Source organism: Lonchura striata, chromosome 28, assembly GCF_050655825.1.
Source record: "Lonchura striata isolate lonStrDom1 chromosome 28, ASM5065582v1, whole genome shotgun sequence".
Taxonomy (NCBI): Eukaryota; Metazoa; Chordata; class Aves; order Passeriformes; family Estrildidae; genus Lonchura; species Lonchura striata.
Window position 1 is genome coordinate 5,991,976 of NC_140730.1, and position 25,169 is coordinate 6,017,144.

The 25,169-nt window shown below is 50.5% G+C and overlaps 1 protein-coding gene across 8 annotated transcripts; it reads right to left on the reverse strand.

Annotated features, from left to right (window-relative positions):
- Positions 1–390: 390 nt before the first annotated feature.
- On the reverse strand, positions 391–23,215 carry SCAMP4 (secretory carrier membrane protein 4). 8 transcript variants are annotated; one of them, XM_021528244.3, is made up of 8 exons: positions 23,177–23,215; positions 17,642–17,712; positions 17,191–17,244; positions 14,260–14,388; positions 10,490–10,646; positions 7,487–7,588; positions 6,212–6,329; positions 391–5,178 (listed from the first exon to the last, which is right to left on the reverse strand). In XM_021528244.3, exons 3-8 carry the CDS (start codon positions 17,195–17,197, stop codon positions 5,002–5,004), a joined length of 690 nt encoding a protein of 229 aa, XP_021383919.1. In that variant the 5' UTR covers positions 17,198–17,244; positions 17,642–17,712; positions 23,177–23,215; the 3' UTR covers positions 391–5,001. The 8 variants fall into 8 exon arrangements, with proteins under 8 accessions (XP_021383919.1, XP_021383920.1, XP_085418727.1 ...); XM_021528245.3 differs by having other exon boundaries at positions 17,191–17,247; XM_085562601.1 differs by having other exon boundaries at positions 22,750–23,215.
- Between the last annotated feature and the right edge of the window lie 1,954 nt (positions 23,216–25,169).

Below are 25,169 nucleotides of genomic sequence, written 5' to 3' on the forward strand. Positions count from 1 at the left end.
GTTCCAGGGAAAAGCTCTCCCCACAACGTTTGGCTGGAGGACTTTTTCCTGTGGGTGTTTGCTCCTACAAAACAAGCTGATTTTAGAACATCAGGAAAATTCTGCTCCCGTGTTGTGGCCTGGCTCAGGAGAGTGCTGAGGTGCTGTGATACATGTCCAGCCCCTGGAGAGGATAAAATCACCCCTGAAAGGATAAAATCACCCCTGGAGAGGATAATATCACCCCTGAAGAAGATAAAATCACTCCTGGAGAGGATAAAATCCCCCTGGAACCCTCCCTTTCCTATTTGCCCCATCCCACCCCCCACCCCTGCAATTTTGTGGTGATTTCACACACTTTGAGAACTCACAAGTTGTTCAGGCATTTGGCTGGAGAATTGAACCACCCTCTGGAGGGAAGAAATGAGTTTGGATTTTATTTCAAGGCAGATCTCACACGGTGTGCCAAAGGCCTGCAGAGACACGACCAGCTCATGCCATGGAACCAGCACAGGGACAAGAAAAGCCAGGGAATTTATGTCAGGAAAGCATCCAGCCAGGAGCCCTGTCCCTCTCCTGTGGGCAAGAGACACTCTGGGCTCATTCACAAGCAGACAACATGAAGGGACCACTGTGACTGCATGGGAGAACAGGAGAATGAGCAGGTCCAGGGCAGGTGGGCAGCACCTTCCCAGCTGGAATTGCAGAGTGACAGAAACACAGCAAGAACCAGAGAAAAGGAAAATCCAGGCCCTCACAGTGTGCCCCACACCCTGATGCAGAATCCAGAGCTTTTTGGGAGCTCCTCAGGGTGGGGGTCCAAGCTTGGCTGCACAACCACCCCCATTCCTGAATCTGGGTGAATTCCTGACAAATCCTGCCTGGTCCTCCTGCAGCAGAGGCAAAAAAAAAAAAACCAAAAAACCCAACTCATTCCAAGTGCCAAGTCCTGCTTGGGCAACAGCTGGAGCAGGAGCTTAAAATGTGCCTCATGCTCAGATTTTGAGGCCCCGGAGCAAGAATTTGAGGAAAATCCAATTCAGCCTCATGCTCAACACATCAGGGCACAGCAGCAGCTGTAGGGAACCACTGTCAGAGAGAGGATGGTGAGGGCCAGGCAGGGGGAACCTGGCACAGGGTTCTGGAGACAGGGAAGACACTGAGATCAGCAGATATCACATTAACAGCTGTGAGGGAAATGGCTCTTCCAGGATTAAATATCTGCCATGGAGTGGAGCTGGGGTATGACACAATATGGTGATTTCCATACTTCCACCTGGAGTGTTGTGTCCAACTCTAGGGCCCCCACACAAGAAAGACATGGACCTGTGGGAATGAGTCCAGAGGCCACAGCTGCTCTGGAGCCAGGCTGGGAGAGCTGGGGGTGCTCCCCTGGAGAGGAGAAGCTCCAGGGAGAGCTCAGAGCCCCTGGCAGGGCCTGAAGGGGCTCCAGGAGAGCTGGAGAGGGACTGGGGACAAGGCCTGGAGGGACAGGACACAGGGAATGGCTCCCAGTGCCAGAGGGCAGGGCTGGATGGGAGATTGGGCAGGAATTGTTCCTGGCAGGGTGGGCAAGCCCTGGCACAGGGTGCCCAGAGCAGCTGTGGCTGCCCCTGGATCCCTGGCAGTGCCCAAGGCCAGGCTGGACACTGGGGCTTGTACAAACCTGGGATAGTGAAAGGAGTTCTTGCCATGGCAGGTGGTGGAATGGGATGGGCTTTAAAGGTCCCTTCCAACACAAATACTCTGAGATTCTGGGATAGCTTTGGAAAAACATTTTGGGCAAGAAATTCAGCTATATGCTGAATGGGTTCAACTCACCTTCGCTGTCCAAGCCCATTTACTCCAGGGGTAAGAGTCTCCTCCCAGGCAGTAACTGGGGAAAGCAGACACCAGCACTGCCAGGGGCTCTCTGCACCATGCAAAGGCCACACAAATGATCCCAGTGCTTGGGAGATGGACTTTCCATACCTCTGCCCTCCAATCCCATTGTTAGAAGATGGGAACAATGACAACACCTTTGGTCAAAGCTGATGAGGCATCTCTAAGAGTACAGACCACATCAAGCCACTCACACCAGTCCCCAGCACAGAGGATGAGCCTCATCCATCGATGTGCTGTTCTTTTACAGAAAAAACAACATGCAGTGGGAGACTTTGGAGGAACACAGAGATTTTGCCATTTTCCTCTGCCAGATAACTCCGGTTACCTAGGAACAGACACTTCTCTGATGCGGCCAGTTCTCCTCATCAAGCACAGGATGAGCATTTATTGTCTTGTGATCAAGAGAAAAACACAAACAAAACCCAGAGCTCCACAGGTGACATGCAACATCACACACAGACACGCCACGTGATGCCCGACCACACCAGGAGCCAGGGCCGGGTTATGGTGTTAAGAACTTTTAGAAATCTAATGTAAACATTTAAAAACATACAGAGGAGTCCAAAAAAAAAAAAAAAAGAAAAAAATTAAGCCATTTGTTCAGGCAGCGTGTTGGGTCAACTTTCTGGAATTACGGTTTCTGGCATCAAGGAGGAGGGAGGGGATGAGATGGAGTTGCCACCTGAGGTGCACTGATCTCCACGGGGATCTCAGGCAGTGCAGCCTAACGGGGTGTGATTTTGGTGTCCAGCTCCAACCATTCTGGTGGGCAGGCTCCCAGGCACCCCCTCTCCTTTCATCAAACATTTCCAGTGTGACTGAGGGTGGGTGCTTCAACACAGCCCCCAGATTCTCCAAGGGGAAAATCCCAAAGAGAAGCAGGATGTGGAGTCCCCAGCAACGCTTCTCCTCTTGGTTCCTTCAAAACCTCCAACTTGACACACTGAAATGGGGCAGGTATCAAATGGTTTTGAAGAATTTTGGCAAGAGGCTGAGGATGGTGAGGGGCTTGACTGAGGGACATGGGTGAGGGGCTCCCAGGTGTGGCCAATCCCACCTGCAGCCCCGCTGACCCTCACCCCGTGGTGCATCCATCGTATTTCCAGGGAGTCAACGCCAGGCAGTTCTTTCATCACTCCGATGGCAAGCCACAAAGAACACTTAAAATTACACTTGACACTAGACAAAGGCACCTAAAAGCTTCACAATGCCATCAGGTCATGTTCTGTTAAGAAGGCTCCAAAAGCTCGTCCTCCCAAGCACATTGCACACTCTCCAGGAAAAACCCCTGGCGTTGGGAGCACATTCCACGTCCCAGAGCCAGTGGAGGGTTGCTCCTGCAGCAGGGGTCAGTGTGGCTGTAAACAGAAATTTGGGGAAATCCGGGGTTGCTTTTGCTTTGGCCCTGGTAACACAGGGGTCGCGCAGACTCCAGACTGTGCTTCCCTCATTATTTACAGTGTGACACAGGACGAGTTAGTGAGGAAACAGGGAATTCTGCAGGGGTGAGGGGGAAGCAGGAGCTCTCCTCTGTGAACCGTGATTTCATTAGATAAGGCACATGTAGAGAAAAATTTTCAAAAGATCACTTGCAAATCAATTCCACCTAGCTAGGACCATGTCCCTGTCCCTTTCCAGGAGCCAATTCTGTTTTCCAGTTGCTCAGTGCAAATTTGGGAATTTGAAATAACCCCATGAACAGCCTGCCAAGGCAGCAGGCTCTGGGTCTGATCCCCAGGGTGCCCAACCCCTCCTAAGTCTCCCAAACGGAGCACTCTGGATCATTGGTCAAAACTTTGAGAGCCAAAGACTTGGAACACTCACTCCCTATAAAAAAATTGGAAACTGACCTCCCAGTTTGGACAGGTTTTAAAAAATTCACAGCAGGCTGAGGGGGAAAAGGAAACTGCAGCCTTTGCTGCCTGGATCGCTGTAGGACACAGGGAATTGGATGGCTCAGGCACAAAATGGAGATGAATGACAAGGTGGAGGATAATCTGTGGGAAAACAATCCCTCTCAACAGCTTCAACATCCCTTCAGCTGATTGTTGGGAGAAAGGCAGGAATCTCTCTCTCATGGAAGTCCTGCCAGCCACAGAGCCAAGAGCAGCCATGAGGACTAACAAGCTTCCCTTGGTCTCCCAGACCCCACTGTAATATCTGAAGTTCAGCTACACCAGCAAAAGGCAGAACTAAACTATTCATTGTAACAGAACATTTCCAAACCACACTGGGGCTCCAGCACTGAGATCAATCATTATCTTGCATCCAGCACAAAACCTGGCTGGAAGCTACATGGTGGGGAGATCTCATGCTGAGTCCCTGTACCAGGGTGAACATCACCAAGGCCCAGTGTCAGCTCTGCACTGGTTTCCACTGGGCTTTGATTCAGGTTTTAGCGAGCAATCATGAACCTAAGGAGATGAATCTGCACCTTTGGAACACACAGATCCAGCAAGAGGTTTTGGCAGCAGGGAAAGCAGGAGCTGTAGCATCACAACAGTCTGAGCCAGGCAAAGGAGGATTTGTGGGGACTTCCCATCTGAGGACTCACCCAGGGCACCTCTGTTACCTGCAGGGATCCTCCCACGGAGGGTGGAGCTTCCACAAATCACTTCAGTGTCACCAGTACCAAATAATTTAAGTGCTGCATTTCCCTTAGAGTGAAAAATTCCACATTATTCATCCAGGAGAATAAACACCAGTTGCTACTAATGCTCTGATTGCTTTTGCTACAGACGGTGTGGTGCTGTGCTGGGCATTCCATGGAAGCTGAGCAGGAGCAGGGGCAGGAGCAGCTGTGGGAGTGTTGCCATCGTGGGGAAGCTGAGCCATTTCCAGGGATGGTCAGGAGAGGATTCCCTCAAGCAAGGGCAGTGAAAGGTTTGTTCTCACTCTGCAACGAGGCGAATACTGGTGACTCAAGGCAAACAAAAAGCTTTCTGCCATGGCCGTGCAGTGCAGCGGAGGTGGGAAGGGCTGAGAGCACAGATATTCCGCAGGGATCAGGAGGCAAGAACCAGAAAGGTCCCCGAGATGAGTGGGGTGCTTGGGGGGGGAATGCAAATGATCTTTTCCAAGAACAAGAATAAAAAGACCAAAAAGGAGAGACTCCAGGCAGTTTGCAGCTGTTGCTGCTTAAGGCCATTGGTTTGCAGAGGGGTAGTTGGGCACTGTGGGATACTCTGGCAGGCTGTTCCCAGAAAAATTGCTGTATTGGGCCTCCCTGCTGGGAGGGTTCCTCCATGCGCCGCTGTTCCACTCATCTTGAGCCTTCTGGAAGCTTCCACCAGCCCCTCGGTAGATTTTATGTACCTAAGGGATAAAAGAGAGGACAAGAGGAGAGTCAGCTCCAGGAGCAAAGAACTGTGCCCCTGCAGAGCCACTTGGCAACAGGATTTGTTCCTGTCTCTGTGAAGAGCTGAATTTCCAAGGAACAAAGCACAAAAAATGCAGTAATAGAGTGAACAGAGGTGCAGATAGAGAATATCAACCCAAAGCTTGAAAGCATTTTAGCTGCATGCCCAGAATTCAGGTGGGGGATCCCACAGCAAGGCAGCCAGCCCAGGCCAGGGGGCTGAAACTCTCCAATACAGAACCCAACAGCACTGCTTCCACAGAGCTTCTGTCTTCCCTGCCTGCCAAAGCTTTCCAGAGAGTCCTACTACAAATCCTTGTTTCTGCAGAGACCCAATTCCCACCCTGTCACCTGGTCCCCACTGCAGATGCTTCACCAGTGACCATCCCAAAGAGCAACAAATCATGGAATCACAGGATTGCTGAGGCTGGAAAAGACCTCCAAGATCACCAAGTCCAACCATCAGCCCAGCTCCACCATCATGTTCACCATTAACCCATGTCCCCAGGAGCTTCATCCACACATTTTTTGAACACTTCCAGGGATGACGATTCCACCCTGAGCAGCCTGTTCCAAAGTTTTACAATCCTTTCTCTGAAAATAAATGTTTCCTAATATCCAATCCAAACCTCCCCACTTTACAGAGCCTCAGGTAGCTCCACATGAAACTTGCTTTGCATGACACAAAGCAACAGCACCACATGACACTGTGACAATTTCCAGCCTGAGCTGTCTTGTGCTGTCTAGATTTATCCTCCAGAAACTCTGAGAGACATAATCTGACTGCACTGTGCAACCTTTCAGAGCAGTGATGGCTTGTGGTGGCTGCTGAGCTGCCTCTTCACATTATTGTGATACACAGCAGGGACTCTCCAAGACAGAGAGAGATCTGAAGAATCCCAGAATGGTTTGGGCTGGAAGGGACCTTAAAATTCATCTCATTCTGCTCCCCTGGCATGGGCAGGGACACCTTCCAGTAGCAGAACCTACCCTAATAATGCAGATGAGCATTGCAACTGCTGACATCGTGAACATGATGGCAGGGAACAGCATGAACACAGCAGCTGCCACGTTGGTGCTGAAGAAGGTGATGGCTGCCAACCATCCACTGGAAGAAACAGAAAAATATACACAATAACATTATAATCTGCTTTTCAAAGTGTCCTTTTTATCAGAAAAATTGTTTGTGTGCTTATAAGGCCCTGGCACAGGGTGCCCAGAGAAGCTGTGGCTGCCCCTGGATCCCTGGAAGTGTCCAAAGTCAGGCTGGACAGAGTTTGGAGCAACCTGGGACAGTGAAAGGTGTCCCTGCCCATGGCAGGGGGTGGAATTGGATGGTATTTAAGGTCCTTTTCAACCCAAAGTATTCTCTATTTCTGTGATTTATAACCCAAAAATTATAAGGGAGCATCTAAACTCTTGAAAATGAAATGAACAATGAAGACAATTGACAGAATTCAATGCAGGTATTTCCCTGAGATCTCAACTGTCACTTGCCAATATCCCTCACTAATCCAGTTGAGAGCTTTAAGGGACAGCCAGCTGCATGGATTTTGGGAAGAGAAGACATTCCCAGGTGCTTTTGCTTGTGCATCTAGAGACAAGAAATGGGATCAGGGAAGACCAGGGTCCTGGTGTTTACACTCCATCTCTATTCCTTTGCTGGCAAAAACTAGGTGAGACATCAGCAATTCTGAAACCGGAGTGTTAAATGGAGTGCTAAGACTTTCCATTACTTGTAGTTTCAGCAGGAATTGCTCTCAAGTCTCTGTAGACAGGAAGTTAAAATGCCAAATAATTATAACACAACCAGGGACAGACACTAACAAGCTCCCTTTTATTTTAGGAGAACTCTCACAGTACTTCTCATAGGCCAACAATGAGTCACCACACTCAGCTCACCGTGTGCTGCCAACACTGAGGGTTGTTCTGACATGGGCTGCTTACATGGTAAAAGAAATGGACACTGAGGGAAGAGGCTACAAAGAGCAACCAGATCACAGAATGGTTTGGGTTGGAAGGGACCTTAAAGCCCAGGCAGGGACACCTTCCTCTAGACCAGGTTGCTCCAAGTCCCATCCAACTTGGCCTTGATTTCTGCCCAACACAGCAATAAAACCTGAATTGTGCACCACAAGAGCAGATCCAGCTATGCCACTGGGGAAATGAGAAAGCTTCTTCCTCTCCACCTTGCACAGCCTCTCCAAGTTCATGAAAGCAGCCACAGCTCAGAGCTCCTGGGCCTGCTGGAACATTCCCACTTACCACGCTCCCCATCCGGAGAAGCCGATTGCCTGCAGGACCGTCAGGAGGAACTGCGCCCCAAAGATGAAGAAAAAGGCCATGAAATTAAAGGAACTGTCCGACCTGTGGAGAAAGAAAGGAGGTCAGGGGGGCACTGGCACCTTGTGCTGCTCCACATCCATGTCTGACCCCACCACAGTGGTGACTCCAGAGGGTTCCCTCCCTGGCTGTGCGCTGGGAGGCTTCTCCCCCTTCCCTGGCAGTGAGAGCACACAGCTCCATGACCCAGCAGCACAGATGGTCTCCCAATAATCTGGCTCTTGCAGTTGCTCTCCCCAAGGAATTGCACGTATGATGACACACAAGGAGAGGCTCAGGGACATGAGTCTCCTACATAGAGAGTCTGAATCATTCTCTGACCGAATGTCAGCCCAGCCTGGCTCCTGCCCAGCTCTGCCCTGGCAAGGAGGCATGCAGGGGCCTGATGCTGGCAGTCAGAGGGAAAATGATCACTGAGCACGAGAATTCCAGCTGGGAATGTCTCAGTGTCTGTTTGTCATCATGTTCCCACACCCATGGTAAATAATCCAGCACTGGTACATCATAGCCATGAGAGAGGTGGGTGGTACCCTGAAAGCACAGGCACACTTCCCATCTCTGAAGGCTCCTCATTCCCAGGATGTACAGGTGAGGTCCTTGAGTTTAGGCAGGTACAATAATTAGCATGAAAATGACCCCAAGGAAATGCTGACCAGAGACATTCACAGTCTCTGTCATGGATGCACTGAGGGCCCGGCACTGCCCTGCCCAAGTCTGGGCTCTGCCAAAACACATCTTCATGCCATCAAACCAGCCACATCAGGCACATCTGAAGTTCCTTCAACTATCATTTTTAATGATACAAATGATTCCCATACTCTAAGGAACTCAAAGGGCCAATGATTTATCTACAGATCTACAAAAAAAGCTTCAGGTGCTTGTGAGGCAGTTTGGTACAAAGGAGAGTTAGGAAAAGAGCTCCAATCATTGCCAGCCCCTGCTTAAACCCTGAAAGTGTTTAAATGCTTATTATTTTAATTATTTTTATTATGCTAATGATTGTTAATTTTATAATTCTAGCCCCTGATGCCTTGGGAGGAGATGAGGAAGGTGAGGCATGTTGAGAAGCCTCCAGCCAGACCCACACTCCTCAGAGCTGCCCATATTGGTCTGGGTCTCTGTCACAAATGGTGGCTCTGGAACATTTGTTATCCTTGAGTATCCTCACAATCCCACCCTTCAAATACCACCTCAGAGTACAGCACTGAGAAAGAAATACTTTAGGCAGGGGCCTGCTGACAGTGGGGCCTGTCAGAATCCAATTAACAAGGATTAGGCTCGAGGCTGAGCCTTCAAACAGACTCTTGCAACTCCGACCTGAAGGGGCTGGAGGAGTCTTCATTTGAAAGGATCTGCAGGAATTAGTGGGGATACAGAGAAAAGGTGATTTCTCATCCAGCTTTCTGGTGCAGATTTGCTACAGCTTTGCCCTAGCACCAAAGCTCTGCAGCTAATTTAATTTGGGATGCAGTGGGATGACGAACGCTTTACAGAAGCATCCTCGCAGAACAGGGTGCCAGCACTGAAGGGTGGCCTCCTCCAGGACAAGTAGGGCAGATTTTGCTTCTGGAATCACCACTTGTGATTCCAACAGTGCTGTTCCTCTGCAGTGATTTCCATGCCCCTCCCCATCTGCCGTCCCAGGGGATGATCCCTGGGCTCCCCACTCTGTCCCTGGGGTTGAGTCTTTTTTTAACTGCAAGTCTCTGCACAGAGTAACCTCGGGGACCTCTCAGCATTCGTTGCATAAACACATCCAAACAACGTTCAAGGAATAATGAGAAACGGCCCTTGTGGAGCCCGGGGGAGGTCAGCAGGGAGGAATAATTTTTCCCAGACTTTAGAATGGAAATTCCTCTTTAAACAGAGCTCCAGCACTTGGAGGCCCTGGGGCTTCAGAGCTCGAGATGGGGAAAAACTCCGGCCCCACAGGGCAAGAGTTCAGAGCTGGGATTTTCACGTCATTTGGAACTTTGAGACAAATCCAATCCTTCTCTTTCCAGCAGAAATGCCCCACCCCTGTACTCCACTGATGCCACTGCTGATTTAACAGCATCCAACATCCAGTGCCCAGTGCTGTGGGCACACAGAGAATCAGTTCAGAAGCGCATTTAAACAATTAATTTATCATGGGCTAGACAAGACCCACCTGTCTCCTCCTATTTCTATCAGCTGCTTTTGCTGCCGTCCAAACCAGCTCATCACAGAGTCTGGTGAATAATCAAAATCCAGAGTATCCTACCAGGAACAGCTTTACCTTCAGGGGGCAAACCCCTGGCTGGTGTGTGGGGTGTGGTGGTGGCACTAGGCAGGCCCCTCCTTTCCCGATGTCAGGCTGGAACTGCTCAGGACTCTCCTAGCTCTGTCAGACTTTACACATTAATGTTCGAGTGATGCCTCATGGTCCACAGAAAATGAAAATTATTATTAATTAAAGCAAAAATGTAGCATGGCTTTAAATATTTGTGGAGTTTCAGAAGGACTGACTCCAGGGAACTGCTTTTATCTAAACAGCTAAGCAGACAAACTCTCAAGTAGCTGGAGACAGGAACCAGAAGAGTTCTCTAAAACTAATAATAGTCTTCCATCAAAATAAGCCTCAATGAAGCTTTACCAAATTAGTACCTATTTTAATGCTGCACTGAGATGAGGGTGCTGCTAAGTTTGAGATATTTAAGTAAAATACTAATTTAGCCCTCTTAGAAATGCCAAACTGCTCACCTCCAATCTTATGTGACCCTCAGTCCTCTGTCTAGCGTTTAGAAGTAGCCACATCCTTCTTCATTTTGAAAGCAAACAAGACATTCAGACATCAGGTGCTCTCATCCCAGCCAGAGAGATCTCCCCCAGCAGTACTCCCCAGTAACAACCAGGGAAACTTCCCCAGGGAAGTGCACCAGAAGCACCTCCCGGGCTGGCACTCACCGAAAGGCTTTGTAGGCAGGGCGGAACCAGCAGACATAGCCACAGGGGCTGAAGAGGATCAGCCAGAGGATGGCCAGGCCAAAGTTGACCCCGTAGCCTCCCCCGATCCACCAGGCCAGGCAGGCGATGAGGTTCACGGCCAGCGTGATGCAGTAAACTGGGGAGAGGGCAGAGGAGAGAACGTGGGGTGGGCCACTTCCAGGATTTTGGGAGAAAAGGAAACAAAAGATAATGGCTGGGGCTGCGTTAGGGGGTTGGGATGGAGCTCAGGGAAAGGTTCTTCCCCCCGAGGGTGCTGGCACTGCCCAGGCTCCCCAGGGAATGGTCCCGGCCCCGAGGCTGCCAGAGCTGCAGGAGCGTTTGGACAGCGCTCTCAGGGCTGCTCAGGGTGGGGCTGTTGGGCTCTCCTGGTTAACACCAGGAGCTGGACTGATGGTCCTTGTGGATCCCTGCCAACTCAGGATACCCCAGGACTCTGTGAAGCCCCCAGGGTGACAGTGGGAAGGGTCCCTGGGGCAGCAGTGCAGCTGCTCTGAGTGAGCTGCAGGCTCCTGTGTGACCTGGAGCTGGGAGCACAGGAACATCCAGTTCCAGAGGGATCCTGCAGCACAGGGATCAGGGAACTCTTTTACAACCTGTCAAAGCATGGAGAGCTTAGGTAGCAACTGATGTGACCAATACAAGACTCAGGCCACTGTTATTATGAATTATGAGTAAGGTCTAATTTCCATTTATAGTAAAACCCTTTTGTGAGAGGAGAGGGGGGTGACCCTAGCCCTGCCCCTGCCTCTGAATGACTCTGTGCTTGCCGGGTCTGCCTCAGGAGCTATCTCTGAGCCAGCTCAGTGCCTTGCAGGCTCTCTGCTTCCCTGGGCCTCTGAGGAAGCCTGGATATCAGCTTGGGGGCTTGGCAGTGCTGCCTTGAGCAAGGGGATAAACAAACTCCAATCAAGCTGAGAATATGGGATCACAGGGGTGGCTTAGAGGCCTTTTCACATCCTCTGTTCCTGTCACTTGGATAAAAAGGAACAGTTGACAAAGGCCCCCAGGGCACAGCAGTGCTGCACTAGGTAGCAGTATATGAAAGGATGCTGCTCCCCCATTTTCTGGGAGCTCACATCCCTGGAAAGGGGGGTCAGCCCCAAGCCAGGGGCTCCCCACAGCTGTTCCCGCATCCCCCCAGGCTCTGCCAGGCTCAAAGAGGCCAATTTACAAGCTCCTATTTTGGAAAACTGGTGGTGACTCTTCAAACCCTTTGTGGTAACCTGCATCAACAAGCACAGAGAAAGGAGAAGGTGGAAGGTCCAAACACCAAAGGCCCTCCAGCACAGCCGGGTGATGAACTCACAGTGACTCTCTGGACCTTGGCCTCAGCTATTCAGGCAAAATTAAACCCCTGAATTTCTCTTCACCTGTGCCAAGGAAACCCTTCCCATTCCCCACTTCACTCCCTGCCATGGCTCTGCAACTCATCTGCTCATCACTGCCTTGGTGCTTCTGACTCTTCCCTCTCCCCCTGAGCACTGACCCACCTGCCTTCACACAGCCTGGGGGTCCTAAACAGCTGCAAGGTTTTATGGGCACGAAATCATACTGACAACACATTCAGGGGAACAAAACCTATACCCAGCTGCTGCTTCTGGTCTGAGAGTAAAATAAAACATTGTCTTACTGCAAAAAAATGTCTTCTGAGTACCCAACAAAGCTTTGGATCTGTCTTAATGTTAGGGGGAAGAATATTAGTTATTTAAATTAATTTATTCTAGGTATTTAAACTAACAGTTTGTAGATTCCCCATTCATGGAAGTGTTCCAAGCCAGGCTGGGTAGGGCTTGGAGCACACTGGGACAGTGGAAGGAGTCCCTGCCCATGGCAGGGGCTGGCACTGGGTGGGCTTCAAGGTCCTTCCAACCCAAACTATTCTCGGATTCCATGAATCTCTGATATTTCATTTACACATCAATTAGCTGTACTTCTCCAAATATTCATTTTCAGAAGCTGTTTCTTCTCCAAAAGTTGCTTATTTTAAAACACCCAACAAAACAACACCAAGCCAAGGGCATCTGCAAAGTTTTAAGGAACTTTTGTCTCTCCCTGTGCTTCAGGTCCGAGTTTGTTCTCCAGCAGTGGGAGCTCTGGTACAATCTTCCCCACAACTCCCTCCACCTTAATCCAGAGCTCACATCCAATTAAAGTAATGAGCAATCACCCTTCCAGCAAGGACTTGTGTGTTTCTACTTTTCAAAACCGGCCTTTTCTTGTTTACCTTCCTCCCTTTACACATCTCTCTCCAAGCAACGCCAAAAAATCTGGGAGACCCCCAAAGGAAGTGCACTGCAGATGGAAATGTGAAATTCCTGAGTGCAGGGGATGGAAATGTGAAACTCCTGGTGCAGATGGCAGCTCTCCTGGCCATGCCCAAATCCCTGGCTCTCCTCCAGCCTGCCATTAACTCGACTGAGGGACTCTTTGTTTTGGGAGACAGGAGGACAAAGGCGGCTTTACAGCTTCCACATCGCACCAGTGAGTCTGGAGGGACAGGCAGCTTCTTCAGGCAAGAAAATTACAGAGCTCATTGCAGCAGCTCCACATAACCAAAGAACAATGGAGCCATGGATTATGCCATTATTTATGCACACAAATCTCTCTCCTACACACATCCCGTGCATCTGGAATAAAAGCCACGCCACCAAATGCAGAGCTGGCAGAAAACAAGCTTTCCTTCAGTGAGAAGGGTAAAGAGGATGACAAGCATTTGGGGGGAAAAAAGATAAGCAAGGCAAAAAGATTTTTAATCTTGCAAAGCATTCCCTGTGGTTTCCTAGGCCTGCCACACCGATTTCATTCCTTGTGGAAGAATGGTCAATTTTCATTCCTGGTTTCTCAATGGCTGAGGCAAACAACAGGAGCCCAGGGCCAGGAGCTCTGTGCACACAGAGTATCAGTGCATCACCAGCTGTGACAGGATCAGTTCCCAACTCCAGCAGGATGTTTGAGGGGCTCTGGAGAGCTAAGGAAGAGCCAGTATGCAGCTAGAAGATACTGCTTCCATTGGGAAGGGAAATGTGATGATAAGAGGGAATTTTGGCCTTTGTAGAGCAAGCTGGGGAGCCAGGTAGCAGAAAATGGGCCACGTTTATTTTGTCTAAAATTCTCCTATTCCTCTTACTTTAGGGGAACTGGGAATTTCCTTAAGGTAGCTATTTTTGGGAGTTAAATAGGGTTTACAAAAAGGCTGCAGAGGGACTTGGGACAAGGGATGGAGGGACAAGACACAGGGAATGGCTTTCCATTGCCAGGGCAGGGATGGATGGGATATTGAGAAAGGATTCTTTCCTGGCAGGGTGGGCAGGCCCTGGCACAGGGTGCCCAGAGCAGCTGGGGCTGCCCCTGGATCCCTGGCAGTGCCCAAGGCCAGGCTGGACAGGCCTGGGAGCAGCCTGGGACAGTGGAAGGTGTCCCTGCCATGGCAGAGGTGGCACTGGATGAGCTTTAATGTCCCTTCCCACCCAAACCACTCTGGAATTCTGCGATCATTTGACATGAATAAAGGTATCAAATATGGTCTGCTTTCTCCCTCAGATTTACTATTAGATTTTCCAGCATTGATACCTTACTTTCTTGAAGATCCCTCAAGGATTCAAGGCACAGAAGCTTAAAATTCAGGTATAAAGTTATATCAAAACTTTAAAACACATTAGTCACTGAGATCTATGGGGTTTTAATACACAAATACCTTTTTCCAGCACAGGTGTTTTTATTCAACTTACAGATCCACACATGATAGATTCTCTTCACCAGGAACTGGTAATCGATGGGGATTTCATCAGCAAAATTCTGGTAGAAACATGGTTTCAGAGGGATGAACTTGGGGAGTGGTGGGAAGTTATTCACCTTTTCTGGAACACAGAACACAGATTTCAGCTGGGAGAAGAAATGTGTTATATCCTCCACACCTTCCCAACAGTGCTGCATGTTCATCCTCTCCCTGGACCACAAATATATTGGGTTTCTTCCTTAGCAGTGGACAGGACATTTGTTATACTACGCACATGGCTGAAAGAGGGGAATAGGAACCAGCAAATACAACATGTGGATTTAACACCTTTACACATCAGTGTGAAGTTATGTGAAAGGTGCTGTGAGGAAAAAAAGAACTTTAAATAAGCTCCAGGATGAGCTTACTCAGGAAGGGGGAGGTGTCAGCAGCATCTAGGGGAAACAGCTGCACAGAGGTGTTCAGTTACAACCCTTCAGAAATCCACAGCAAGAGGAAAGAAAAGCTGGGGAGTGTCCAGACAAGCAGATTTACCTTCAGCCACCAGCTCTGTGTAGGCAGGAACATGTCCTGGCCACAGGTCAGGCCTTAGGAGATGTTGTAGCCTGGGACAATATGGAAAGGTGCCTGAAAGCATCGCCAAACTGGAATTGTGTATTCAGGTATCATCCAGTTCATGGAAATAAAACAGAGTTGGGAAGGAATTCCTGCAATTCCCAGGGTGCCCAGAGCAGCTGTGGCTGCCCCTGGATCCCTGGCAGTGCCCAAGGCCAGGCTGGACAGGGCTGGGAGCAGCCTGGGACAGTGGAAGGTGTCCCTGCCATGGCAAGGGTGGCACTGGTTGGGCTTTAAGGTCCCATCCAACCCAAACCATTTTGTGATTCTATGATTCTGTGTCAGGAATTATCTTGTCTTGAAAACACACAAGATTTTTAATGGAAAAAGGGTACATTCAAGTTTTTCCTGCAAGGTTAAGCCATAGGGAAAAAAAAAGCGAAGAAGAAAAAGCAGTGCATTCAGAGACAATAAATCAGCAAATGCTGCCAAAAGCTATATGGTGAAGAAAACTCTACCTTGAGAAGAATTTCTGTTTTAAAATCAAGTAATTAAATGCCTAAATCCTCTGCTGCTGTCAGCTCCCGGATTTGTCTGTGTGTGCCTAGATGTGTGCTCCTACATGTTTGGGAATGTTTGCTCTTGCCTTCCAGAGCTGATTAAAGTTTGATTTCAGGGCATTGTGACTAATTGTCTCTAGCCTCCTTCAGCCCCAGTAAACAGAATTAAAAACAACCAGAGGAAGAGATGAAGAATGTCCTGGGAAAACCTCCAAATGGCACAGGAGACAAGAGGAAATGTCTGAACAAGAACTGTCAGCACAAGAGTTCCCCTTCCCTTCCCATTATCTCCGGCTGAGGAGACATTTTGCAGGAGCAGCTCCTCAGCTCTGTTTGAAGGTTGGCAGGGAAGAGCCTGGAGCTGCAGCCAGGCTTTAGGAAGGAAAAAGGCTTTCCCTCATGCATATTTTCACACAGAAAATATGGTGAGAACGCCCACTGGGAGTACATCAGAAGTAGCTATGGAATAATGTCTGAAGTCACCAGCCGAATTTGACTTCTCCTGATAAAAACAAACATCAAGTCTCTTCTGCCCCTCCTCACCCTTCTCCCTTAAACCCACTTTACATTCATTCAGATGCCCTCCAAGCTGGTTTGTGTTACTGGTTAACATTAACGCCACTGCTCACTCCATCCCATGGCCCACGGATGCTTTCAAAGTCCACAGGAATTTGGACTCCTCTGCATTAATTTTTTGTTTGCTGTAAACACCTAATGGGATTTCTCCTGCACAGTGTGTCCCTGCAGCCTAGAAAGGGATTTAACAATGCTGGATCAAGGGAAAGGGAGGGGACACAGCTTTTAAAGCTGAAAGGACAGGTCTCCAGGGAAGCCAGTAAGACCAAGATTAATCAAACACAGTAAAAGCAGATTCTCTGACTTTTTTCTTTTTTTTTTTTGAGGGACGAGGAAACTTTTGTTCTGTTCCTTTTCAACAGCTGAAGCTGCAGATTGTTCCTTTGGTTCTGTTCTTTCCCATTTTCTGTCATGGACAGCAGAGCTGCTGCCAGCTCCCAGTGCAGAGCTCCTACGTGGTGGGGCCAAAATCAAGCAGCCACTGCAGTTTGTCATTTTTCAAGCTCATAAAATGGTCTCAACACCTCCATGATTGTTTGCTAGGTACACAAAGCTGGGGATTATACCTCTTTTCTGCTGCTGCCCAGCTGCTGCCCACCTCCTCCCACACAGAGACCCTGCAGTTGCCAGCTGTTCTGGGTTCCTTCTGGGATTAGACAAAATAAATTACATCAAAATATCCCCTGTTATGTCTGACTGCAGAACTTGGAGTGCTGCGGTTCTCCCATCAAGGCTGGGATCAACACATCTGATTAGCAAATGAATCCCCTGCTTTCAAAAACCAAACTGCATCACCCATGAGCAGCAGCTGGAGTCAAATTCCATACTTCCTCTTATTTTAAAAAAAGCTGGAATTTTGTTACTAATTTCACTGCAGGTATAATTCAGATGGACTAATGTAAATAGCACAGCTAGGAACGCTGTGGAAAGCCTCTGGAAAGAAGGAATTGTTCTCATGTACTTTGTTTCTGAATAAATTCCACTCACATAAAAGTTTCAAGCAAGTCACACCTGAACCTTTATCACTTGAGCAGGAACCTCAGGTGACAGATCAGGACACAGCAGGAAAGTGAATGTGACCAAGGCAAGAGAAGTAGCTGAAGAGCTTTAGGGATCACCAAGGTCTGGGAGAGGGACACAGTTCACATTTTTGACATGTTACAGCCACCACAGCAACATGAACAACTCTCTGAAACCACTCTCCCTGCTTGCTGTACCTGAGGTGCTCTTACCTGCCATTTCTAATACTTGTGTTCTCTGGTGAGGTCTCAGACAGAGTAATAGATCTGCTGGAGAAACAAAATCAGGTCAGCACATGTCACTAACCAGCACCCAGAGAACCTCCTGGAACTGGGAATGTTCCCAGTGTGTGACAAACAAGAGCCCAGGCTTCCCACTACAAACCACTTGTGTCCATCACCCTCAGGAGGAAGGGTGGAGCCTCCCAAAAAGGATCCTGATTTCTCCTTGTGCACAGGAAGCCCTGGCAGCACCTCATTCAGCCACTTGGAAGGTTTGTATTATCCAGCAGCAAACAAATGTGCCCCTGGCACTGCCTGGCAAAGGCTGAGGATGCTCAGGGAGCCCCTGCCAGAACACCTGCAGCTCCCAGGGGCAGCCACACGGGTCAGGGTGGGACCCAGCAGAGCTCATACATTGGAAGAAGAAATGTGGAGAGCTCACCAGACTTAATGCCTCATTTAGGTGTTGAGATGATTTGTTGGCTCTTGGCTCTCTGTGGTGCTTCCCAGCTCCTGGAACAAACAGATAATCCCTGTTAGCTGGGCACTAGACTCCTGCTCAACAAAAAAATAATCAGCTGGAACCAAACTCAACACCCCTTGTTCTTTTAGAAATTCTGCACAAATGCAGATTCATTCTTCCTGTTAGCACCACTGAGCGTGGCTGTAGCTCTGGCAGAAGCAAATCCTGGGAAGTTTACCCAGCATCAGCCGTGTTGCTGATTTTGGCAGAGCTGATCCCACAGAAATACACAGAGAGGTCTTTGCTGAGTTTTAAATCCCACCCCTTCTTCCTTAAGGATAAAAACACCATGTGTCCCTACCTGCAAATCCCAGAATGGAAACACAGAACACACAAACCAACCCTGCAAACCAGCACTGTGGAGTCTGACAGAAATTAAGGCAGTCTAGACTAAAATCTGCCCCTAAAAACACCACCAGCAGCTGCAGCAGCAGTGGGGTCAGATCAGCCACACTGTACCCAAATCCCTCAGGATTTACAGCAGCTGGTTCTGCTGCAGCTGGGTGCTGTCCTCCCGTGTGCCCCAGCTAAGGTCTGGAGGCTGCAGAGTTTTGCACTGGCACAGCTGTTTTCTTGGGTTGCTTTTGCTTTTCTTTTTTTTTTTTAATTTGAGCTACTCTAACCCAGCCTGTGGAGACAACAGCACCAGGAACTGTACAGCAGCCTGCTCTTCCCCTGCAGAGATTTACAAGCTTAAACATGTTTGCAAAGAGGAGAACATATTATTTTCCTGGACCAGTCTCTAGGAAGCCCCAGAGTGTGGACAGGAAGCTCTGTCCCCTTGGAGCTGCTCAGGGATCCATCCCTGCCACAGCTGAGGCCTCAGGGCTGTCCCTTAACACCAACACTGCCCAGCACTGTTTTGTAACTGATGGTTTGGAAATGGGAGCCTTTTGCTTTGCATTTTTCAAATGGGTGAACAGAAAACAAAGGATGAAGATGGTTAAGAACACCATTAAAACTTCACCACACCCTTCTGCAGCTGCTCCCACTTGAGATCTCTGAATTTCAGGGGGAGAACAAATGACCCATGAACACCAACTACAGTAAAGCACTAAGAGAGAGGAATCCTTTACTGAAAAATGAATCTGCAAGTAAGGTTCTTCTTCAGAAGATTTTTTAGCTACTGCACTTCAGTGTTGGTGTCCTACAGCTGCAGAGAGGTGTTTGGAAAAAGGATCAGAAGAAAAGACTGAAGGGGACATTCCTGGCTTGACAGAGCAAGACAATGGATTTCCTGCAATGGCCAAACAATGGTTTTCCTGTGCCCTCCTCTCAAGGAGACCTGTGGTGCTGTGGAGAGGTTTTAACTCAAATAAATAAATAAAACCCCCAGACAAAGCAGCATTCTGGTGAAGCACCCCCTTCCATAGAAAGATGTGGTTTGGATCCACAAAGCAGCATTAAGAACAATTCATTCAGCAAGGATAAGCACACAAGGCCATGTTTTACACTGGGTAATCACTTCCTGAGATGGGCTGACCTTCCCAGCTCCTGGCAAAAGGATAGGGAGCTTCTTCCCAAGAATGTCTTCCCAATAGCCAAGCTAACCATGCCCTCTGTCAGTTTGAAACCATTCCCCCTTGTCCCTTCACAACACCCTCTTATGAGCAGTCCCTTTCCAACGTGTAAATCAGATCCCTATTCACCTGGATATTTTCAGTTTAATTGAGAACAGGTGAAGCCCAACACCCTGCACCCACTGCAGAGATCTTCTTCATCTATAACCCACTGCTTGTGAAGGGAGGGAAAACCCACACAAGCTCAGGAAACTCTGGTGGGAAGTGAGCTTCCTTTTTCCACTCTGCTCATCCGTGGTCAGTGAGTAACTCTGAAGTTCACACTCCAATGCACATGACTCAGGAGTCCACTGGAGACATTTGGAGCTTTTCTTCACCAGGATCTTGCAGACAAAATGCCCTGTGTCAGTTCCAGGGACACCACTTCCCTCTCAAACCAAGACACAAACACAAACAGTGCTGTTTTTCCAGGCAGACAACAACACGATGCCTTTGAATGTGACTGCAGTCTGAAACACTGCACCACCTCAGATTAGAGAAAAATTTCTGAAGGAATACCAGTGGGAATCTGCTTTGAGGCACATTTTGAGTAGCACAAAACCCTGGAACATCTTGAGCTGGAAGGGACCCCCAGGGATCATCAGCCCAGCCCCTGTCCCTGCCCAGACCCCCCAACACCCACCCTGAGCAGCCCTGAGAGCGCTGTCCAAACGCTCCTGCAGCTCTGGCAGCCTCGGGGCCGGGACCATTCCCTGGGGAGCCTGGGCAGTGCCAGCACCCTCGGGGGGAAGAACCTTTCCCTGAGCTCCATGCCAAGGCCTGGCACAGCTCCAGCCCTCGCTGGGCTCCAGGAGCTGTCCCAGAGCAGAGCTCAGCCCCTGCCCCTCTGCCTCCCCTCGGGAGGAGCTGCAGCCCCAAGGAGCCTCCCCTCATCTCCTGTGCTCCAGCTGAACGAGCCAAGTGCCCTCAGCCGCTCCTCAGACCTTCCCCAGCTCCGTGTCCCTCCTTGGGACACTCTCCAACAGCTTTGGGCCCTTCTGACCTTGTGGTGCCCAAAGTGCCCCAGCACTGGAGCTGAGGCTGCCCCAGGGCAGAGCAGAGTGGGACAATCCCTCCCTGGCCTGCTGCCCCCAGGACAGGGCGGCCCTTTGGGCTGCCAGGACTCAGCGGTGCCTCAGATCCAACTTGCCACTGACCAGGACCCCCAGGTCCCTTCCCACGGTGCTGCTCTCCAGCCTCTCATTCCCAGCCTGTCCCTGCATCCCGGGCTGCCCCATCCCTGGCAGGATCTGACTCTTGCCCTTGCACATGGCTGGGGGTTGCTCAGCCCCAAATTTGTCAGGGTCTCTCTGGGGCCTCTCTGCCTTCCAGGGAGTCAGCAGCTCCTCCCAATTGAGTATCCCCTGCATTCCTGCTACTGCAAACACTACTCAGTCCCCTAATTCATTCTGCCCATATCAAGTAGTTTCAAAAGTTTGATATTTCTCCCTCCTGTTTTCTCCACTATCACAGAAAGGTGGCAGAGAATAAGTAAAGGCCAGGCCAAAAGAGGAGCAGTGACAGGGAGGTGGGAGAGCTGAATTCATTCCTGCTTTGCTATAAATACACCAAGTGACCTGGAGCATGTCCCCAAGACCACATTCACAGGACACTGGCTCCTCTTGTGCCCTGCAGATGTCCCAGCCAATCTCAGAAGAGCCCAAGACCCCAAGCTTTCCATCCAACACATCTCCCAGTTTCTGAGTCCTTGCTTTAGGATATTTTCTGTACTGCCTCTGTATTTTCATTCTGATTTGATGACTCTGCTCCCAGGGAACAAGTGACAGGAAAGAGGAAATGGCCTCAAGTTGTGCCAGGGGAGGCTCACATTGGACATTAGGAGGATTTTCTCCATGGAAAGGGCAGTCAGGCACTGGAACTGCCCAGGGAGGTTTGGAGTCCCCATCCCTGGAGGTGTCCAAGGAATTCCTGGGTGTGGCACTCAGTGCTCTGGGCTGGGGACAAGGTAGGGATGGGGCACAGGATGGACTCATGACCTTGGAGGCCTTTTCCAGCTTTAAGGACCCTGACTTTGCGATGCAGTGAGGCCAAGAGCTTCCACACAATCCTGTACTCCAGGGTTTCACCCTGAGCACTTTGCCAAGAGCAAACAGAGGGGCAGGATCCCAGCACGGAGCAGAACTGTCCACACTCCCTCATCATCAGGGATTTAACGACAGGAACACGAGTGGAATGAGGAACCTGTGCACACCACTCAATCCTGACAGTGGTTCAAGCTGAGCCTTTGGGGAGGACCATCAGACTACCAGGCTCTCAGAACCCACCCTGAGCCAGCAGACCCCAGACTTTTCAGAAGAGCCTAAAAGGAGCCCCCACAGGGATCCTGGAGATGTGGATTTAAAATCACCTGGCTTGGCAGAGAATCAGCGCAGCCTCTGCTGCTCCCAGCACAAGCAAAAGCCTTTCTCGTGATCTCCCCAGCTGAATTTAAAGAGAAAGTGGTGGCTCTGCACTGGTTTCAAGACAAAAGGCTGGGTTTGAGCCTCTTCCAGATGCCCAGCTCTTACCAGGAACTTCCCAGAAGGCCCAAGGCAGCGGCAGCCACTCCAAAACAATCAGCTCAGCACTTTAAACCCAGACCTGACACAGCCTGGCTTTGCTGGTGTTTCCTCTCCCTGACACACCACCAGCCCTCACAGGGTGGGACACTGTCCCTGTAGTGACACAACCAGCCAAAAAAAATAACTCCAAAAGCCACCCAGCACAACCAGGGAGAACGGGGAAACTGTAAGGCAGCAGTGCCCTGAGAAAAGGAGCAGGAGACAGTGAAGTGACAAGGGTTATCCCCCTCCCACGTCATTCCAGGAGGCTCATGGGGACTCTCAGCTGTACAGGGGCTTCTGCTGCCCCATGTGCCCTCATCCTGGAGCTGGGGACACAGTAGATGTGGAAGCAATTCCCCTCAGGGCTCCCCCAGCCTGCTGACACAGCCTCAGGAGGTGGGCAGGAGCCTTAACTCGCCTATGCAAAACCCACAGCGGACAAATATTGATTTTGGTACAACCACATGTAGAAGTAAAGCGTGGCTGCTCAGGAACAGAAGCTCAGACAGCTCATGAAGACAGCACAGAAACACCCGTGATTAGGACACAAGCCTGTTCCACCCCTTGTCACCTGCTCAGACTGGCCTCACACAGAAGAATTGGACTGCAGACAGCAGCAAAAATATTAATTAGCCCAGAAATGCACTAAATCAATGCACTAAACCCACTGAAATGCAGATAAATCAATACACCAATTGCTTAATTTCTAACCCACTTCTCTCTTCATCACAGGTCCCACAAAGGAGTTTCTTGATTGAATTACAAAACGCTGAGACCAGAAATTAGAAGGGGAAATAAAACTACAACATCCAGGTGCTGTCTCTCGAGGGCAACACGCACATCCCCGGTACCCGAACCGCAGAGATCAGAGAGGTTCACCCCCAAAAGCCCTGGAGCCACGAACCTCCCGGGCGGGAGCGGGGCCGCTGTGCCCCGCTGTCCCCGGGCCACGGGGGAGGCAATTCCCGTGGGGGTCCCACAGGGGACCCGGCCCGGCTCCTCCCGACAGCGGCTCCTCCCGGGGCTGCCCCGATTCCTCCCCGCACCGGCCCTGCCCCGGTACCTCGCCCAGCCCAGCCGTCCCCGGAGCTGCCCCGTCACTGAGGGAGAGTCACGGCCCCTCACACCGAGACCACCCGCGACCCTCCCCGCCGCCCGCTCCCCCCACTCCCGGCGCCCTGCTCCCCTCATGCCCCAGGCTCCCCGCTCCCCGGCACCCCCCGGCCCTCAGCTCCCCCTCCCGGCCCCCAGTTCCCCCCGCCCGCGCTCCCCCTCCCCAGCCCGCGTCCCCTCCGCCCATGCCGCCCCCGGCCCGATCCCCCCGCGCCCACCTCAGCGAGCGCCCGGTCCCGCTCCCCCCGGGCCGCCGCGGGGCGCGCTGGGAAGCAGAGTCCCGCCAGTAGCCGCCGCCGGTGCGCGCCCCGCGGCGTGGACTACAACTCCCAGCGTGCATCGCGGCGCACACCCACCGCTGTCATGTGAGGGGCAGGGCGGAGGGGAGGGGCGGTGGCGCGGGACGGCGGCCGGGAGGGACAGAATTGTCCGAAGTACCGGGAGCGACCCCGGCCGGGGGAGCTGCCCCAGGGGCGGGACATGGCCGGGGGAGCTGGGGGGGCTCCCCTGGAGAGGAGAAGCTCCAGGGAGAGCTCAGAGCCCCTGGCAGGGCCTGAAGGGGCTCCAGGAGAGCTGGAGAGGGACTGGGGACAAGGATGGAGGGACAGGACACAGGGAATGGCTCCCAGTGCCAGAGGGCAGGGCTGGATGGGAGATTGGGCAGGAATTGTTCCTGGCAGGGTGGGCAGGCCCTGGCACAGGGTGCCCACCCTGGATCCCTGGCAGTGCCCAAGGCCAGGCTGGACAGGGCTGGGAGCAGCCTGGGACAGTGATGGTGTCCCTGCCATGGCAGGGGTGGGCTGGGATGGATTTAAGGTCCCTTCCACCCCAAACCATACCGGGACTCTGGTACAGCTCTGTCCCGAGAGCACAGAAGAAATTAAAGTTTTTCCAATTAAAGACTTTGAAGGGTTAATTTTCAGTCTCACTCTTTGCTAAAATTTAAAATCACTACTTCCAACATTATTAGTTGTTTGTGGGTTTATAACCTTACTTTTTTAATTTTATTTTTTACTTCATAGAACAGACTTTTATTTTTCTTCCTGTAAATTTGGTGCAATATGCATGTATGTAACCACAGAACACACCTCAGTAAAAAGATTGTCACCCACACATTGTATTACTTTTAATGTAATTTTATGAAAAATTCGAGCAACAGTTTTGCCCTTAAATTAGTATTTCTTCCTCCCCTGCCCTCCTTTCCTAAGCTGCCTGATCTGAAAGAGGAATTTTATTTCATTTATTTAATTTTTTTTTTCTGGCCCCTTCCAGCCTGAACACTTTTGTTCAGTTCCAGAGCTCCCGAAGTCCTTATTTTCACCACATTAGACTCCTTAACGTAGGAGGGATCCCTCTCCAAGGTCTCAGCTCTGCAAATCCTGTTAAATTGGGTGTATTAAAGCTCGGCTTTAAATCCATTTCCAAGCTGGGGCCGTGCTTTCCTTCACTCCCAGCTCCAGGGAGTGGGTCAGGCTCATCCCTCCTAGCTGGGCAAATGCTGACACCTCTCTGAAAAGCTGCCCTAAAATTTCCCCAAACCCCACCGAGCTGCCCCGAAATCCATGCGGATCATCGGCTCGCAGGGAATATTTTGAGTGTGAACCAGCAGAGGTCACTCGGCCCCAGTAAATCCAGTGCTGCTGGACCAGTAAGAGAGGGGCGTTACTGGGGGACAGCGCCCGGCCACCCCCAAACTCCTGTCCCGTGGGATCCCATCCCTCCTGACCCCGAAATTCAGCTCTGAAACCTCCCTGATAATTCCCAGCTTCTCCCTTGGAGCCATTTTTCCCGAATATATATATATATATGTTTGTTTGTTTGTTTAAAGAGCATCTCTTCACAAGGAATTTTTAAATTGATTTCCCATGCTTTAATTTATTATTTCATTTTCTCGAAATGCACCAGAGAAACGGGATTTTTTGGGGGCGAAAACGAGACAAATATTTTTTTTAAAATGAGAGCCAAAATGTCAGTGTGCAGCGAAGGGTCTGGTGCTCCCACATGGGACACAGCGGTACCCCAGGGAGCCCCTAGAGTGGGAGATGGCTTTTCCCAACATCTGCACAAGCTGGGCCCTGTTTTGCCCAGGATTTCTCCTGCAATATCTGAACCCCAAATGGGTGGGAAGGAGGAGGAGGAGCCGTGTTGTCCCCTGGCAAAGGCCGAGGGCAGCGGTGGGAGCTGGCCCTGCTGCTCCAAGGATGCTTTTTT